The sequence below is a fragment of the Alternaria postmessia genome (assembly GCF_024291825.1).
Source record: "Alternaria postmessia strain BMP 2775 chromosome Unknown scaffold_60, whole genome shotgun sequence".
Classification (NCBI taxonomy): domain Eukaryota; kingdom Fungi; phylum Ascomycota; class Dothideomycetes; order Pleosporales; family Pleosporaceae; genus Alternaria; species Alternaria postmessia.
Genome location: NW_026260133.1, coordinates 124,472 through 141,270, shown reverse-complemented (window position 1 = coordinate 141,270; position 16,799 = coordinate 124,472). Strand labels below are relative to the sequence as shown.

At 50.1% G+C, this 16,799-nt stretch overlaps 6 protein-coding genes across 6 annotated transcripts; 2 read left to right on the top strand and 4 right to left on the bottom strand.

The window, feature by feature from the left end:
* Positions 1 to 1,523: 1,523 nt before the first annotated feature.
* Positions 1,524 to 2,304, top strand: J4E82_008046 (uncharacterized protein; the record flags this gene model as incomplete). The annotated part of the gene is made up of 2 exons (XM_051734285.1): positions 1,524 to 1,815; positions 1,892 to 2,304. The coding sequence occupies 2 exons, from the start codon at positions 1,524 to 1,526 to the stop codon at positions 2,302 to 2,304; spliced, it is 705 nt and encodes a 234-aa protein (XP_051585992.1).
* Positions 2,305 to 3,687: 1,383 nt separating this feature from the next.
* J4E82_008045 (uncharacterized protein) lies at positions 3,688 to 5,183 on the top strand (the record flags this gene model as incomplete). The annotated part of the gene is made up of 2 exons (XM_051734284.1): positions 3,688 to 4,082; positions 4,166 to 5,183. 2 exons carry the CDS (start codon positions 3,688 to 3,690, stop codon positions 5,181 to 5,183), a joined length of 1,413 nt encoding a protein of 470 aa, XP_051585991.1.
* A 542-nt stretch (positions 5,184 to 5,725) lies between these two features.
* J4E82_008044 (uncharacterized protein) lies at positions 5,726 to 7,095 on the bottom strand (the record flags this gene model as incomplete). Its single annotated transcript, XM_051734283.1, has 3 exons — positions 5,726 to 6,777; positions 6,835 to 6,978; positions 7,038 to 7,095. 3 exons carry the CDS (start codon positions 7,093 to 7,095, stop codon positions 5,726 to 5,728), a joined length of 1,254 nt encoding a protein of 417 aa, XP_051585990.1.
* A 938-nt stretch (positions 7,096 to 8,033) lies between these two features.
* On the bottom strand, positions 8,034 to 8,557 carry J4E82_008043 (uncharacterized protein; the record flags this gene model as incomplete). The annotated part of the gene is made up of 3 exons (XM_051734282.1): positions 8,034 to 8,346; positions 8,396 to 8,440; positions 8,490 to 8,557. The coding sequence occupies 3 exons, from the start codon at positions 8,555 to 8,557 to the stop codon at positions 8,034 to 8,036; spliced, it is 426 nt and encodes a 141-aa protein (XP_051585989.1).
* A 2,335-nt stretch (positions 8,558 to 10,892) lies between these two features.
* J4E82_008042 (uncharacterized protein) lies at positions 10,893 to 15,519 on the bottom strand (the record flags this gene model as incomplete). Its single annotated transcript, XM_051734281.1, has 5 exons — positions 10,893 to 11,483; positions 11,536 to 12,018; positions 12,068 to 12,312; positions 13,701 to 13,981; positions 14,036 to 15,519. 5 exons carry the CDS (start codon positions 15,517 to 15,519, stop codon positions 10,893 to 10,895), a joined length of 3,084 nt encoding a protein of 1,027 aa, XP_051585988.1.
* Positions 15,520 to 15,927: 408 nt separating this feature from the next.
* Positions 15,928 to 16,788, bottom strand: J4E82_008041 (uncharacterized protein; the record flags this gene model as incomplete). Its single annotated transcript, XM_051734280.1, has 4 exons — positions 15,928 to 16,356; positions 16,406 to 16,566; positions 16,613 to 16,721; positions 16,777 to 16,788. The coding sequence occupies 4 exons, from the start codon at positions 16,786 to 16,788 to the stop codon at positions 15,928 to 15,930; spliced, it is 711 nt and encodes a 236-aa protein (XP_051585987.1).
* Between the last annotated feature and the right edge of the window lie 11 nt (positions 16,789 to 16,799).

Below are 16,799 nucleotides of genomic sequence, written 5' to 3'. Positions count from 1 at the left end.
AACATCATCATTCGTCACTCGTCATCGTCAAAATTCTTTGTCGAACTTTGAAAATAACCTCGGAGTCACCTGTCAACACCTTCCAGCTATGTTTACCAAGGCATGAACATTCAAGAACAAAACACTAGCTCGAGCTTCAAGTTAACAGCATCTTGTAGGCTCTACTGGCAGTCTCGCTCCTCGCCGTGTCGGCATTTGCAACGCCCACTCCGTCTCACGTGCTTGAGAAACGTGCTGTGACATGTGACGGGGTTAGGTACACTGACTCCCAACTGGAAGCTTGCCGTTCGACTCTCTGTCTGTACGATGACAGACAGGGCCCGGGAGGTTACCCTCATAAATTCCATAACGGTGAACGCCTCAACTTCGGGTCATACACCGGAGACTTGTACGAGTATCCGCTAGTTCGTGGGAACAGGCCCTACAATGGAGGTGAGTGAAGTTGTCCTCATCGCATGGCTTGATTGCCATATCACTAGCAATATCCGTACTGCGGTTGCGGGGCTTTTTCCTTTAGTGTTACTTGCTAATGGCTTATCTTCAGGTGCACCAGGAGCAGACCGTTGCGTGGCTGCTTACGACCAAACCACGGGAAATTGCGACCTTGTTGGTGCGATGACGCACAACGGCGTCCCTCCCAATTCTCGACCCAATGCCTTTGTTCTATGTGTTTAATTCCGAGGTTGTATTGGTTACATCAGGGTAGTGGTTTCACAGCGATTGGCAAGATGCGTACAAGATCAGTATCTACAAGGCTTGCTCAGGTCGAAATAGTCGCTCAATTGTACCTGAGTACTATGTTTAGACAATTAAGTGCCGTTGTTTGAAGTCCGAATCTCGAGTTGATTTGTTAGATGAAAAGACAGAGTGTTCTGGCGATCCATGTTTTCAATAACCATATACTGTGGGATGCATTCAAGCTACACGATATGCACTGTCTCGCCGCGCGGTTATGGCTCGTAAACTGAGAAATGATTATGTTGTAGGCCCGACATACAGCGCTTGGCAACCACAACTCTGAATTCAAAGTCTTGGAACTTCATGCGTATTTATTAGCCTGCCAAGTGTGAGAGGTTGGTCGACTATTGATTAGTCAGAACAGCACGTGTCTCATCAAATAAGGTCCGACATCGTTCATGCGAAGGCGCTAACTAGACACTAGCTAGGATTCAGCAGCCACACACATCCGAGCAAGGGCGCAAGGCTGTGACTGGTGTACGTCACCTCCCGCTTTGCTATCTCGAATATAAAGCTCGCCAGTTCCAATCATTCCACTGCTAATACGAGAGCAGTGGATAAGAGGTGGCCACGAACTTCACATTAGACCCGAAACTTTTCAGGTACAGTCTCAATCCTCCCACGAACAGATAATTTGGACGTCTCAGTTAAGATTACCTGCAGAGTAAATCATCTGTTCCTGCCAGCTCGCCGCGTAAGACATGAGCCTCTCAATGCGAGGACGAGGTGGTCGCGGAGGGGGTGTTCGAAGTCTACCGCGTCCCTCTCCAACCATCTTGCGAGCTATGGATGATTCTATGCCGATCTCTTCTGCTGCATCTTTTCTTGTAGCACCTGCTGAGTCGGCATTTGCTGCTGGTGATTCAGAGGCTGGTGAGGCTGCTTTGTGGGATATCTGGAACCAAGTGGTCGAATACGCATCTCAAACGCCAGCCCATGAGCTCGACAGGGTGATCGAGGTCCTTAAAGCCGTGGCTGACCTAGAAGAACCGGCTACGTTCGAAATCTGGGGCAAGCAAGCTACTTGGAAGCAACTTCCGTTGCTTGGACCCGCCATTCGAGAGAGTTGGGATGATGGTATTTGACCCTACCTTATCAGTGTTATGCGTTGTGAAAGCATGAAGCAAACGTCGATTTACTAATTCCTCGCTAGAGCGACACGCAGAACCATTCAACATTAACGCGTTTGCGGCTCGTCTTACAGCAGCTAATCTAGTAGATCTTTCTATGTACGCGATCTGGACGCTGCGTTCCGTGTTGGAGGACTCTATACCGAGCCAGATCTACAGTAAAAGTGGGGACAAAGGCTGTAAAGCAGCTGCGGCATGGTTCATATATGCGGGGGAAGTTCTGTACGCCTTTTGTAAAGAGGGAAGGAAATTTGGTGGTCGTGGCGCTGAGCAGGGTAGCGATGTTGTTGGCGAAGATTGGAATGGTTTTAACGAAGAGAGATGGGGGCTATGGGTCGAACGCATAGAGGAGGTACAGAGGACCGTGGTGGACGAAGATACGAAGAAAGTATTACAAAAGGCGATGGAAGGGATTCAGGGCGCTAGTGGTGACTAAGATTAGATGCTCATCAATCATGAACGCGTTGCACTCGAACATAAGTGAGCTCTTTGGGCTGTGACATTCAAAGACACAATGATTGGCGGTTACAACGGCCTGTGCATTTGTGAGAAGTCTACGAGGTGACGTATGAGGCCTGAACTACCTACCTACCTAACTCCACGGAGATCTACTGCCAAAAAGACCGAGATGCGGCTGAGGTACATAAAGACATTATCCCGCTGCATGCGCATGCATTGGCACAGCTTCTAGCACCACCACTGTCCAATCACATCATCACTAGGCAACATCTCAAATGTCTACAATCAGTGATCTCTAGTTCTTGCATCGTAGAATCTGGAAATTCGCAACGCGAAGAAACATTTCGAAGTGGCGTGTACCGGCTGTTAAGCGTCCACCCTCGCGCACCCGCTGTGCGCCTAGACACTTTTCTTCTTCTCGCTGATCATAATGCAGGCAGCCCAGCGCTCTGACACTGTGTGTATAGCGCCAACAGGTCCACCTATTGTCTTAGGAATGCAGCTCTCAACGCTGCGGGATAGCCTTGCAGCTAACATGTTACGCGCACGTTCAGCCACGCCTTCCCCGCCTTCAGCCTGATGCGACGCCGTCACCACACCAAGAATGCAACAACAAGCGTTACCTCTGGGTTCAACACTATTGTGACTTGCAGTCTGCTATAGACCTGTCTACTTGGATACTATACTATCTCTCTACCTTCTATTCTGTGAGCTGACCAGGAAAAGGAGCAGGAAAGTTCGTCGCTTCACTCCCGTACGGCTGCCGCCGTCCTGCAAGTCGTATCACGATTGTTGCTTTTTCCGCTGTGGCGTCCGTTACACCAATCATCAGATCGTTGACCCTGCCCCACCAAGTCGAGAAAAGAGCCAATTTAACCTCAGTTTTGTGGTTTTTCCCGTGCGTAGCATTGACCGGACAGCATCATCATCATCACCGTGGGCAGGCATGGTCTTGGTTCACGGCTGTTCTTCGACCAACGGAATACTGTGTCGAATTATGCTGATATCAATTGCGAGAGGGAGCAGTATGCTTCCACCGAGGGCAATGCATCCGGCCTAATAAAGGTAACGGCCGCGAGGTGCGTGCACTGCCTCCACCGAGTCCAGCTGGCTGTGTACGCTTGGCAAGCCTCGTCTCTACCCGAGCGGAAAACTGATACAGAAGTGATAATGTGGCTCTTTCTCCGTTACATCAAGCTACAATCGACGATACGGCTTAAGCGAATTCCATCTGAACCTTCGAAAGATTATGGTCGACCCCAAATATGTCGCTGTCAGCTCCAGCGAAACATCAGCCTTGTCTCCATTTCGTAAGCATATACACTCGACACCTGCGCCTGAGAGCAACAGACCTGCCCACATGGTCAAATGGGGAATATACTGGCTGGCCCCAGCGAAGATGCTGTCTCTCTTCATCGCAGGTATCGCTCTAGCAGTAGGTCACCACTGCTACTATCGATCACTCGCAGGTACCAAGGTGATGCCAACCGACATTGCAGCATCAGCGTGGGACATCGATCGTCAAGAATGGAAGATTCGGTTCGGGACCGCTTTTGCTTTCCTCGCAAAAACTTGCCTGGCGACTTCTATCGCTATCGCATACACACAGCATATCTGGGCCACTTGCCGTGAGAAAGCATACTCTATCTCCGGTCTTGATGCGATGTTTAACGCTACATCTGATGTACTTGCGTTCGCAAGTGCTGACTTAACACTGAGGTCAAAAGTCGCCGCTTTGCTTGCGGCACTTGTCTGGTGAGTAGAACCACGTCACACTTGTGCGGTTATATCTCACTTTTCGGCCACAATCGTTAAAATCCAACTAACAATACCTTTAGGCTGCTTCCTCTGTCGGCTCTGATCACTCCCGCAACACTAACAATAGTTCCCGTCCTAGTCAGCGACACAGTGTCCAGTCAAGTTCCGCAAATATACTTTCCGCCGGGCAGCGGTACCGGCTCTCCTGTGCTTGATGCGGAGAGCAGCAATATCTATCTGTGGAATAGTATGCCATCAGCTTTGCTGACCAGGACTTCCATGGCTGCTGCATCCAGTATGAGCATCTTATCGATGCCGCCAGGGATCCCAAACTCGACATACATTATGAGCTTCAATGGTCCGTCCCTGAAATGCGAAGAACCAAATCCTGATTTGCGTGGCGCTATTGACCAGGTTTCGCAAGCATTTGAGCAGAGGGTCGGAGGCAACGTTGGAAGTGAATCAGCGTACATGGCTTTCACTCCAAATTTTCTTGGTTATGCCAATTACTCCGGGAACACCACAGATTTCGCGTCCTTCGCAGACGAATGCATCCTTGGTGGTGCCACTTGCACATTCTTACCAGGAAATCTGAACCTCGTTTACCAAAACGGAAGCAGAAACCTCGGACGCACCGACCCGCTCGTCATCAGGCTTGCCAAAGAAGACTATACTTGCGCATTAAAAAACACTTCCTACAACGTTCAATTCCACTCTTCGACAGAACAAACATCACTAGAGCTTGTCTCTTTCAATTCGCAGGACATAGATCCATCCTACGACATGACTTATGGAGCCGTTGGCATGGCGATCGCAAACATCCTGACCGGAACTTACTACTTCACCGCCAGCAGGGGCGGTGGCTATCAAGATGTCACGATGATGTATCTCTTTTCTGCCAGAACTTCCATCGGAGCTACCGCGCTGATGGGACTGGTCAATGAGGCACTAGATCCACAGTTGCCCGGTCAAGGAAATTATGTAAAGCTCCCAGCCGCAGATCTGGCCTTGACAAAGAACAAGACTCTTGGAGAAATGGTCGAGGAACTTTCTAGGAATGTGACGCTGAGCTTTTTTAGCGACACTAGACTGAGGTAATTGACATCACGCCTCATGTCATGATTGTCGTTCTATACTAACTCCACGCAAGGGCAAACACTACTTATACGACGAACATTACCACCGAAACTCAGATCAATATCTACGCCTACAACGCCCACAACCTCTGGATAGCATACGGTGTCGCCATCGCCGTGACATTCTTCAGCCTTGGCGTTGGCTTTTACGCGCTGTATCACAACGGCATCAGCTACCGCACAAGCTTCTCTACTATCGTCGCCACGACAAGGAATAATGTGTTGGATGAGATCATGGTCGGGTCGTCATTAGGAGGCGACTCAGTGCGGAAAGATGTCATGCAGACAAAGTTGAGATTTGGGGTGTCTGATGGTGATCAATGGAGGGGAGAGAAGACATCGGATCGTCAGAGAGCTGGGTTCGGGCTCGAGACTCAGATCAGCAGTTTGAAGAAGGGACAGATCTGTTATTGATAGCGCAGCGTTGGCGCAATGTTCATTCGAGTGTGTGGCGCTGGTGATGAATTGACATGGTGTAAGTATTTCGGCTATTGCTCATTCATCTCACAGGCCTTTTTTACATGTCTTTACATACTCAGAACACGTCTCCAACCATCTCTTCATAAATTCGCGTTGCATCGCTGTATGCTGCTCCTCCTTGTTCATGTCCTCATCCTGTTTTGCGTTCAACACTTCGTCCGTGTCCTTATTTGACACCTCGTCTCCCTCCTTGTCTAAAGTCTCATCCTCTTCTCCTTCATCCGACCCCGCGGAACCAAACTGGACAAAATCTTCTGCCTTGCCTAATATCGCTGGCATTACTCTAGTATAATCCAGCCGTGGACCTTTTCGCGTATTATAATAGCTCCGAAACCGATTGGTGTAATCCTCAGTATCAGGCTCGTATTCAGAGTCGGAGTTGGCTCTCTTCCGCTTCCTTGTGTCTCGGCGAAAGTCATGGCTGTTGATCGCACGAAGCAATTTAATCCACTGTTCAACATCTGGATACCACCTGCCAGTATCACGGTATCTCGTTTTGCGTGTGTAAGTTGCTCCCGGATGCGCCCAAAAGCCTGTCGCAAGCTCGAATTCTACTTGTCTTGTATCTAGTGATTCAATCACCCGAACTGCCATCTCTTTGAATCCAGTAGCTTCCCGCGGCCGGAGACAAAGCAGAGCGGCCATGACGGGCAAAGCAAGCTCTCCAAATAAGGTACCTATTTTCTTAGCAGTTGCAATGTCCTCGGTCGAGATATCAACTGGTGGTGCGCGGTCAAACATCCTTTTCCGTAGCTTACGGCCAAAGGGCATGCCGTTTGTGTGATTCTTCTTCCAAGCTTCAAGTTCGGGGAACAAACTATAAAGCCCATTAGTGACGAGCTGTTCAAAAGGTACTGCGGTATAACCACGACCCCGTATACATCCATGCGCCAGATACTCGACGTCACCTTTCTTAGCACCGAGAAGATCTGGCACCCACCAGACAAGAACCTCGCCTTCTAATCTCGTGCGATCGATAACAGCGACATGAGGATTCCAGTCGGCTCGTGTGTCTCGGGCATAGCAGAGAACCGCATGGAGAGAGGCTGCCCAAGAGCTAAACTCTGTAAGAACCTCTTTATTGTCATCAAAATGGTCGTTCACCATTTTGCACATTTCTTTCTCGGTCTTACCATAGACACTAGATCCTTTATCGCCGTTCATGAAGCCTCGAGGTACGATCTCGGTTGCGTTGTTTATTGCTAGCCCTGGGCCGCCGCGGCTTTGCCAATGGAACATTCGGAATAAGAATCGCGGAACATTGTTCTCTCGTAAATCTATAGTCGTGTTTCTAGTTAGTCATGCAACTGGTGAAAAGAGTGGAGTGTAATCTTACCTTCCCAGTGATCCTTCTCCTGACCAACAGTTTCGTCACTCGTAGCATTTAGAGGCATCGTTCAAATATGTTATCTTCTTTAGTTTAGTCAATCTTTGTCTTCTTTAGACCCAAGTCTTTATATATTCTCTACGCCATAGCTTATAGTTCAATGTCTTGAACAGTTCAGCGCATATTCTTTCAAGACACTCGACGAGAGGGCGTTAGTTGCTGGTTCTCTACATCAGCGACTCATTCCAAGACATACCAAGACCGTGAACGACTAAATACGTGATACATGTGAGCACAGCTTCACAAAGACATTGTGTCTTAAAACTAGCACGACTCCAAAGTCTGATGGCGCGAGACATGGCTCGTCCTCATCGCGCGCGGAAATTGGTCAGCTTCCAGCGCCATATGTATCTACCTACCTCCTAAGCCGGTGCACAAGTTTCAATGTAGTGATTGATACTGTGTTTCAAAAAAGAATCTTCTGTACCCATATTTTTTCCCAAGATCAGCTACGCACTTCTAAGAACTAGCCTAACCTCGTCTACCTAACACCTCTAATAGCTATACACAATTTAACTAGTGTAAAAGAAAATACTTGTCTGAATTGCGTTTAAGATATTGAACATACACATATATCTCTACCTATATATTCTATCCTAATCAGTAACACCATAAAAGAAAGAAAGAGCCGTGGCCTAACTAAGCAACAGCCATACGAATCGGTCTGAAAGATAGAGGAAGAGGGTACAGCCGATAGAAAGCCAATATGCTAAGACTCTCGATAGTGTTCCGTTACATGCTATTCTACAGCAAGTCATACAATGCCATATTCGATATCGACTCGCGATTAAATAACATGTGATATCTAGGGTATGTCGCGACCCTCTATGCAAGCCGTTCAGATTATCTAATCTTCCGCCCGTGGCCTACCCGCGTTGGTCTTCTAACAGTATGCTTACACCATCACGTGAGGCAAGCCTTGGAAAGGTGATCATCATCCACCATCTAGCGTCTTCCTGCGTAGATATTCAGCGCACCTTGCGCGAATTCAAAAGTTCCCCGGTCCCCTAGCAACAACTCATATGATCCGTGACCCAAGTCAAAGATGACCGACTTGAGACTCGAGCCCGCCAGAGAAGTGGTGATGGTATAGTGCAAAGTGTTGCCGACTATAGAAGTAGTGATGAGGACACCTTGCAAGATATATTTGAATTTCCCGTTCGTTCCGTAGCATTGGCGAGTGATGCCCGTGATGTCTCTTTTCGCAAGATTCCTCTTCGGAAGGGCGCTGTCGACAAGAGATGAATCGGCAGTGTCACTAAGGTACTGTTAGTAACGCATTGTTTCTCCACGTCAGGGGAGCCTACAAATCGGCTCGGGCAGCAAGTTGGTTGACTTGCTCAGAGCTTGCGCTGGGGACTGGAATTAGCTCAGTCATCTCGTTATGTTCGACTGTCTTACCTGGGAACTCCGAGAGATAAGGCCAGCGGAGTTGCGGCTGAAAGAAGAGCATAGTAGAAGAGCTTCATGGCTCGTGATTACAAAAGACGGGAATGATTAAGAACGTATGAGTTTGACATATATTCTTGAGGGGGGTTCGCAGTGACTTATATACTAGGTAGATACCAAAGAGATGCGTTGAGATGCATCCTTGTCTGAGTCTGTGGAGTCAGCCACTGGGCGTGACATAGTCCCATGGCTCAGACTACTCAAACTCAGATTGAAATACAAGCTGACTGGACTAAGATAACACTGGGAAACACCGAACATTGTACAACATTTGAAAACCTTGCAGGAGTAAGCTCTACTTACGGACGTAAGAGCGGATCGTTAATCGACTGCAAGGTTTAGCAGCCGAAATACTATGAAGGCAAAGACAAGACCGTGCTTTACCACTAACATGTAGGCTTGTACACTGACGTTCTGTTTTCTGGTTTCCTGACACCTGTCAACGGGTGCCTTAGCTTGATTAAGCCACGGTGCGGTGCTTTTTTGACAAGACGCGCCTTGCTGAACAAAACCTTACTTCTGCACTCGCAATAAAGTTAACAATTATCGAAATACGTTGTGAAAGTAAAAGCGTACTAGAATCTAGAATCAAACCCAAAGTCAGGTTCGAATAAGAAAGTACCATCTTGATACAGTCGAGGTTATCTCCGTTCTTAATGCAATGCTTGATCATAAACGCAAATGAGAAGACTCAGACTGCATTTTGCGGTCGGAGGGTCTGATAATCTACAGCAAGTAGGAAGATATATTGTTGAAGCTTAGTAGGCCAGGCCTGTTTTCAACGCGTCTGAATTCAGTACTTCTAAACATATCATCTGCTAGAACCGAGGGTCTAGTCGTAGAAGCAGGATTTCGCTACCAACAAGATGTAAGCACTAACTAAAAGCCTAGCATGCCCAGGAGCTAGCAGCGGAGTGACACATATAATTACCATCATTGTAAGCACAGATCCAAGTCAAACTTTAACAAAATGGGAACTTCGACAGCCTCAGTCTATAATAGTGTTTAAGGTACTCAACATTAGACTTTGATAGCTATCATCTCATCCTTGAGACATTCACACACACACGTAGCCCTTTTGCGCTTCGCTAAAGATAGAGATATATAAACACAGTTACATGCTCTTCAACTTTGGACCTCAGCCTACTCTGTTTGTATTTCTCTTCGGCACTACATCTTCTTCTTCAAAGAATCAACGCCAACCATCATGAAGCTCACCACCGTAATCCAACTCTCCCTGTAAGACTCCCAAACGTCCGATCTATCCATCTATTCACTAAAAATACCTCTCAAGTCTGGGCTTTTTCAGTCTTGCCAGTGCCGAGAGTTGGGATCGCTGCTTCTGCCACGTCCTTGGAGTGCAAAACTCGTGTGCGACAACAAAGGCCTGCGCCGCCTTCAACAACCGTGCATTTGGTGAGTTGAGTTGCTGATCAACTTTCTCCTCCGGGGTCCGTTTATATGCAAAGGGAGGAACTAATCTTCATTCCTGTTAGATGGCAAAGATTGCGTCGCTGAGCCATACAATCAGAAGATCCGAGGCCCGGAGTTTCACAACACTTGCCTCCAGTTTCTGGGTGGTGCGGACAGCTGCTGTACGCGTGTGGAGAGGGTGGGGGGCCCAACTTTTCGTTCAGACGGCTGTAAGGGTACCTAGAGGAGTGGCGGGTGTGTCTAGGTGTCTTGTGTGCCTTGGGCTGTCTACGTGGGCTGCCTCATAACAGTTTGGTAACAAATGTGTAGTAGGTGACCTGAGGGCATGGTACAAGGGGTTTGGTATCTAGATCCACCTCGGAACGAATGACAGAGGTATTCCGACTGAATTCTATCTTGAGACTTTTGTGATAGGGTATTCTCCCTTCTCGGCTACACGAAGAATATGTTTCCTGCCGTTTCTAAACAGTGACTCATACAGTATCTCATATTAGCATCTTACCAGCATCAAACGGTTCAGTAACACCATCACCACAATACCTTTCTACACAGTAGAACGACGAGGTGGTGGACATACCAATCACTACAACAGTCCCCTAGTGTCACCATCTCATAGTAAAGATAACCATATCTCATAACCTCGCAGCTCTTGACACCACTCACCTTCCACCCGTACTTTCTCTAGCGTGAAAATGAGAATGCTCAATCATATTGCGTTCAGATAATCAAATATACACATGAATCTCGCACTCACATATTCCATCCCCACCCATAACGCCATAAAAGAGCCATCGCAAAAGATTAAGCCCAGAACAAACACACACGTATCATCCCATCATACCAGCATATATCTTGCAATGGGGGTATAACCAAAAAAAGAAAAGGAGCCCCATTGTCCTTCCATCTTTCCACCACCCTTTATTACATCAAAATCCACACAGCCCCTCCCGCAAACAAGCCGAACATCAAAATCGTCAATATCGCCGCCCCCGCCTTATCCCCCGTGGTAATTTCGCTCTGAAACTTGGGCAGACGATCATCGTCGTTGCCACTGCCCAGGCCCGGATTGCCCTCACTAGTACCGCCCGTATCCCTACTATACGGCGGCGGTACCCGCTGGGCATTCAGCACTGAGATGACATTGAGCGCCGTCATCTGCGGGCCCACACCACCAATGCCATCGAAACCGGTGGCATACCATTTCATACCGCACTGATGGGGCCCGCCGTTGTGTTGGGACGGTCCTTCACACGTTTGAGCAGCGGCGACGGCGGATTTCTGCAACTTGGGCAGGATCTGGGGCGTGAATTCAGGAGCCATTTGCATGGTGATGCCGAGCCAGCGGGCGAGGTAGGCTTTGAAGGATTCTTGATCTGCGTCGCAGACTTGGTTCGCTTCGCAAATTTCGACCATGACACCGCCTTTTTCTTCAGGGAAGAAGATGGCGACTTTGTTGATGAATTTGGTAAGTTCGGTGCGCCATTTTTCGGCGCCGTTGGTGTAGTTGTACATCTGCGATGTGTTAGTATGCAGATCGTAGATTGTACACGTGATGATATCTTACGTATGCGGCTCCGGCAATCATGATACCGTAGTTGTAGGTCCAGGGCGTTTGGTCAGCGTCGTGGCACGGAGGATTCGTCGTAATGCTCGTTCCATCGTACACCTGCCCATCTCCAGGCAATATAGGACTCTGCGCCATCCAATCGAACGCCTTCTCCGCCCACCTAGCATACGTATCGTTCTTTGTGTACATTGCCAATCGAGCGCCGAGATGGAAAAGTCCTCCGTTGGAAGCAGTGTTTTTATACGTCCACCCATTAAGCCACGGATAGATCTGCCACCGCATGCCACCGCCGCAAGTGCCATCTGAAACCTCCTTCTGGTAGCGGCCTACGAACTGATTGAAGACAGATTGTGTCATGGCGAGCCAACCGGGCTGGTCGGAGGGAGGGTCCTTGAGCTTGTACTCGGCGGCGGCGATCATGGAGAAGGCCCAGAAGACTTGGTCGTCGTTGCCTTCGTTCTTGGACTGGTTCGAAGGCATCTGCAAAGGTTAGCGATACACTTCAGACACAGTACACATGGATGCATACCAGATCTTGATGTTCTCCAAACTGGTGTATCAGTCCCTCGCGAACCATCTCGTTGTACTGGTCATCGCCGGTGTAGTGCCAGTAGTCGAGCAGAGTGCCGAACATGGCACCCGCCTGCCACCAGTAGTAGGGTGGGTAGAGGATACCAGGGTAACCTCCCAGTACGTGTATGCCTTTGTCGTCGATGGTCGCATACTGCGCAACGAGCTGTTTGGCGACCTGACTAGAGACATCCTTGATGGAAGCTGTGACACGACGTCAGTACATCTGGCACTCTGATAGATTTGCGCAGCTGCGCGACAACAGCGTCTTACCCTCGGAATTGGGATCGAGGACAATGGCCTGGGTGAAGGGTCGCACGACGTCTGTTGACAACAGAGAGAGCGCCGCTAGCGCTCGCGCAGGGCTGAATAACTTCATCTCGACATGTGCCTTGCGGCTAGAACAATGCTAACGAATGGCTACCCCGCAAGTGCGTGAGACCAAGTGGGGAGAGTTGAGCGCGCTGTGGCGGGATCAAGCAAACAAAGCAGCGAGAGAGAGGGAGAGAGGAGTGGTGTACAGGGCTGGGTTGCGAGGGTATACAGGAACAAGAAAGCGGAAGGCGGCTGCGGAGGAACGGGCGGAGAGGAAGAAGCGAGCGTGAGTGGTTGAGTTGGTAGCAAACAGGCGTCCAGCTGGTTTGATGACGGATGTGACAAAGAGAGGGCGGGAGCGATCGTCGCTCGCGCCTGACGAAAGAATACGGATGGCGGCAACTTGCAACTTTGTTACCGTGAACACGGGCCTTTGCCTTCATGCGATTACCCCGGTGGCTGGATGTCGAATGCGACTTATTGGATGCAGTCAGCAAACCAATCTGCACGCTGGCGATTCCCTTTCAGCCTGGCCTAACCCTCGTAAAGGCAGGTCGACTTGTAATTCACACACACACACATACACACACAAGCGCTGGTGCGCGACGGGCCTCGACTCGTCACAAGCCACATTCCACCGTGTGCGACGGCCAACCGGCACCTGTACCGTGCGAGTCGACTTATTTTTCGTCGAATAGGGCCCGCCATCTGGGTTGAAACTGAGGGGGATCCCGAGTACCGTACCTAGGTGGGGGCGCAGGCAGGGAAAACCTGTGGCGCAGGCGCCTGACTTGGCGTCGATCCACCTGCATTTGTTTTGTTTGAATGCGTTTCTCAGTGGCCGACTGCTTTCGCGAGCCGCTGCTGAGGCGCAGTAGAGCGCATCTCGCATGCGTCGTTGATGGTAAATCGTTCCCAAGCGTTTTCCAAGCAAGCTTGCAGCACTTGAGCGTGCTTGAAGCCACGGTCCGCTGTCTTGATGGCCGCCTGCCAAGACCGACGCCAAGCCGATGTCAGGGTTCTATGGGTACGTCCGGAGATTGCGATCCATGACCCTTGGATATTATTAGCCTGCGCACTTCAAGGCCAGAAACAACATGGAAACACAAAAAATGGAGCTCAAAAAAATGGAACACAGGTCGAGGTCAAGGTTGCGAACATCAAGCTTTTTAACATCCAACTCGTACGCGCGTTTTTTGACGCGGCTTGCACGACGCTCCACCCTTAGCTTTCCCTCGCTCAGCCTACCCTTAGCACCATCTACATCCTAAATACACCCCAAGTGCTCTCCTTCTCCACGCCCTTGTTCTGCCCACCACACGCCATCTGCAATCCCATGCCAAGCACCCTGCGTGTATGTTCCGGTGGAATGATCCCATCGTCCCATAACCTTGCCGACCCGAATGTCGCTTCGCTCTCGTGCTCGATCCGTGCCTTTAGCGCAGGATCCACTTTCTTGCCAACGGCTTCCATGACAGACGACAGCTGTTCCGCGCCCATGACCGAGGTCTTTGCGTTGGGCCAGGTGAAGAGGAGACGTGGCGAGTACGCGCGGCCGCTGGGAATATGTTAGCCGTGTTTCCGTGAAGAGTTGAGGTAGGGGTAGACTCACCACATGCCGTAGTTTCCAGCGCCAGCGCTAGATCCTACAACGACAGTAAACTTGGGTACATCAACACAGCTCACAGCCGTTACGAGCTTCGCGCCGTTCTTTGCAATGCCGCCTTTCTCGGCGTCCTGACCGACCATGAAGCCCGAGATGTTCTGCAGGAAGATGAGGGGGATGTGTCGCTTTCCGCACAATTGGACGAAGTGCGCGCCTTTGAGCGAACTCTCGCTGAAGAGAATGCCGTTGTTGGCTACAATGCCTACCGGGTGACCGTATATCTTTGCAAACCCCGTCACAAGCGTGGAGCCGTACAACGGCTTGAACTCATCGAAAGACGAGCCGTCGACAATACGGGCGATGATCTCGTGGATGGGAATCTGACGGCGTAGGTTGGTACCGACGATACCGGACAGCTCCTGAGGGTCGTAGAGGGGCTCTTGGAATGCAGGCTGCTGAGTGACAGTCTGATTGCGGTGCCAGTTGAGGTTGCCAACGCTCCTCCGCGCCAGGACAAGCGCGTGCGCGTCGTCAACAGCGAGATAGTCGGTAACACCAGAGACCTCGCTGTGAAGCTTGCCTCCACCCAGATCTTCTGCTGAGACCACTTCACCAGTCGCTGCCTTGACCAGTGGAGGACCTGCGAGGAAAATGTGACCCTGATTCTCTACAATGATGTTCTCGTCGCTCATACTGGGCACATACGCACCACCTGCGGTACATGGTCCCATGACAACACTAATCTGCGGGATGCCCATGGCAGACATGCGCGCCTGGTTGTAGAAGATGCGACCAAAGTGGTTTACATCAGGGAAGACGTCTGCTTGGTTAGGCAAGTTCGCGCCGCCAGAGTCAACGAGGTAAATGCAAGGTAACCTGTTCTCTTGTGCGATCGTCTGGGCTCGCAGATGCTTCTTCACTGTGACTGGGTAGTATGTACCTCCCTTGACCGTAGCGTCATTTGCAACAACCATGCACTGCACGCCGTTGACTGTACCAATGCCCGTGACGATGCCGCCGGCCGGCACATCGTCTTCGCCGTACATGTCGTAACCTGCCATCTGGCTCAGTTCGAGGAACGGCGTGCCCGGGTCAATCAGAGCAGATATCCTGTCTCTGACCAACATCTTGCCTCGCTGTATGTGCTTGTCCCGAGCCTTTTGGGGTCCGCCTTGCGCGATCTTGGTATGCAGGTTGACTAGGTTCTCGGTTGCCTCGTCCATCTGGCGCTTGTTCTCTTTGAAGTCTGCATTGCTCGTGTCGACTGTCGTGGGGATGACGGAGACGGCTTCGGCATGGTGGGAATGTGTAAAAGTAGCTGTGTTCCGAATTGACTGTTGAGGAATTTGAGACTGCGCGTGCGATGGCAGGGTAGGACGTGTGGTGGACGAGAGGAGGCAGCGTTGTGTTTGCGATCGAACGACTACTGAGGGTCGGACTGAATGCTTGAGCAGGGTCAACGCCTCTCTTGAGGGCGCTCTCGGGACCATTTTGAGTTGTGTGGTTTGTTCTCGTTCGGCTTAGGAAGCCAATACAGCACTCGGTTTATATGAGGGGAGGTTTGCTGTACACGGTGTTCAGACGTCGCGTAGAATGCGAGATGGCTTGTGTAGTATGCTATTGTATCTTAACTCAATGGCACTGCTCGTCAGAGGAAAACAAGAGAGACACAGAGCTTCCGGGCTTCCGCCTCGAAAGAAATCAACTTGGTTGTTTGCCGAAGCGCATTCGAAGCTGGGGTTCGGATGCCATCTCAAGACCGTTGTTAGCCGTACCGCGGCTCTGCGGGGAAACCACGCTAGTCACAACAAGCAGGTACGTATCAAAACACCCAAGATGGATCGTGATGCGCAAACTATTTTACATTGATGTCTGGCATTATGCCTGAGATGATAAATTTATAGCTTTCCACCCTCAACAGGTACCTCAACAACCTGATCCAGTCCCTCATACGCTGGGATATCAAGATTGTACTTGTCAGCCATCTCCGGGCTCAAGAATCTCCCGCCAAGAAAATGCCTGCCGGTAAACTTCTTGACCAGCGGTTTGGGTGCAGTCAAACTGATGAGAGCGGGTGGCATGAAGCCCTTGCCTGGCCCGGAATCTCTTGGACCTTCTTCAATGTCCCACGATGACGGTGCATCGACAGCAAGGACAGGAACGGATGTGGATGCTAGAGCTTCAATGACTTTGGGAAACGGTTCTCGCACTTCGCCCGAGAAACTGAAGCCAAATATTGCGTCGACAATGTGGTCAGTTTGTTTCAGTGCGCTGGTGAAGTCTTCCGTAAAGGGCACCTTGAGGTCTTCGAGTTGTTTCTTGAGGCGCTGTGAAATATGAGCTAGGGTATACTCGGTGCTTGACAGGTTTACAAACCTGGTACAACTCATTCTTGCTCTGCTTTGGGTAGTAGATTATAGGCTGGTAGCCGTAGTGAAACAGGTGACGAGCTGCGACTAGTCCGTCGCCGCCGTTGTTACCGGGACCACATGCTACGAGGATGCGCTTGCCTTTGCTGAGGGGCTGGAGTTTGAAGACTGGATATTTAGTATGAATAATAGCTGTGATGAAGTACCATCATACCTGCTTGCGATACCGAAAGTCCAGCAAGCTCCATCAACTGATCGATAGAGAACGCGCCTGAGGACATGAGCTCTTGGTCCAGTGCAGCCGCGCTTTTGGCGGAGAGGGTCTATGATGGAAATGAGTATTAGCTATTGATGAAACCTAGGCAGAGATTTACCTACTCGAAGAGCCATGACGATCTCCA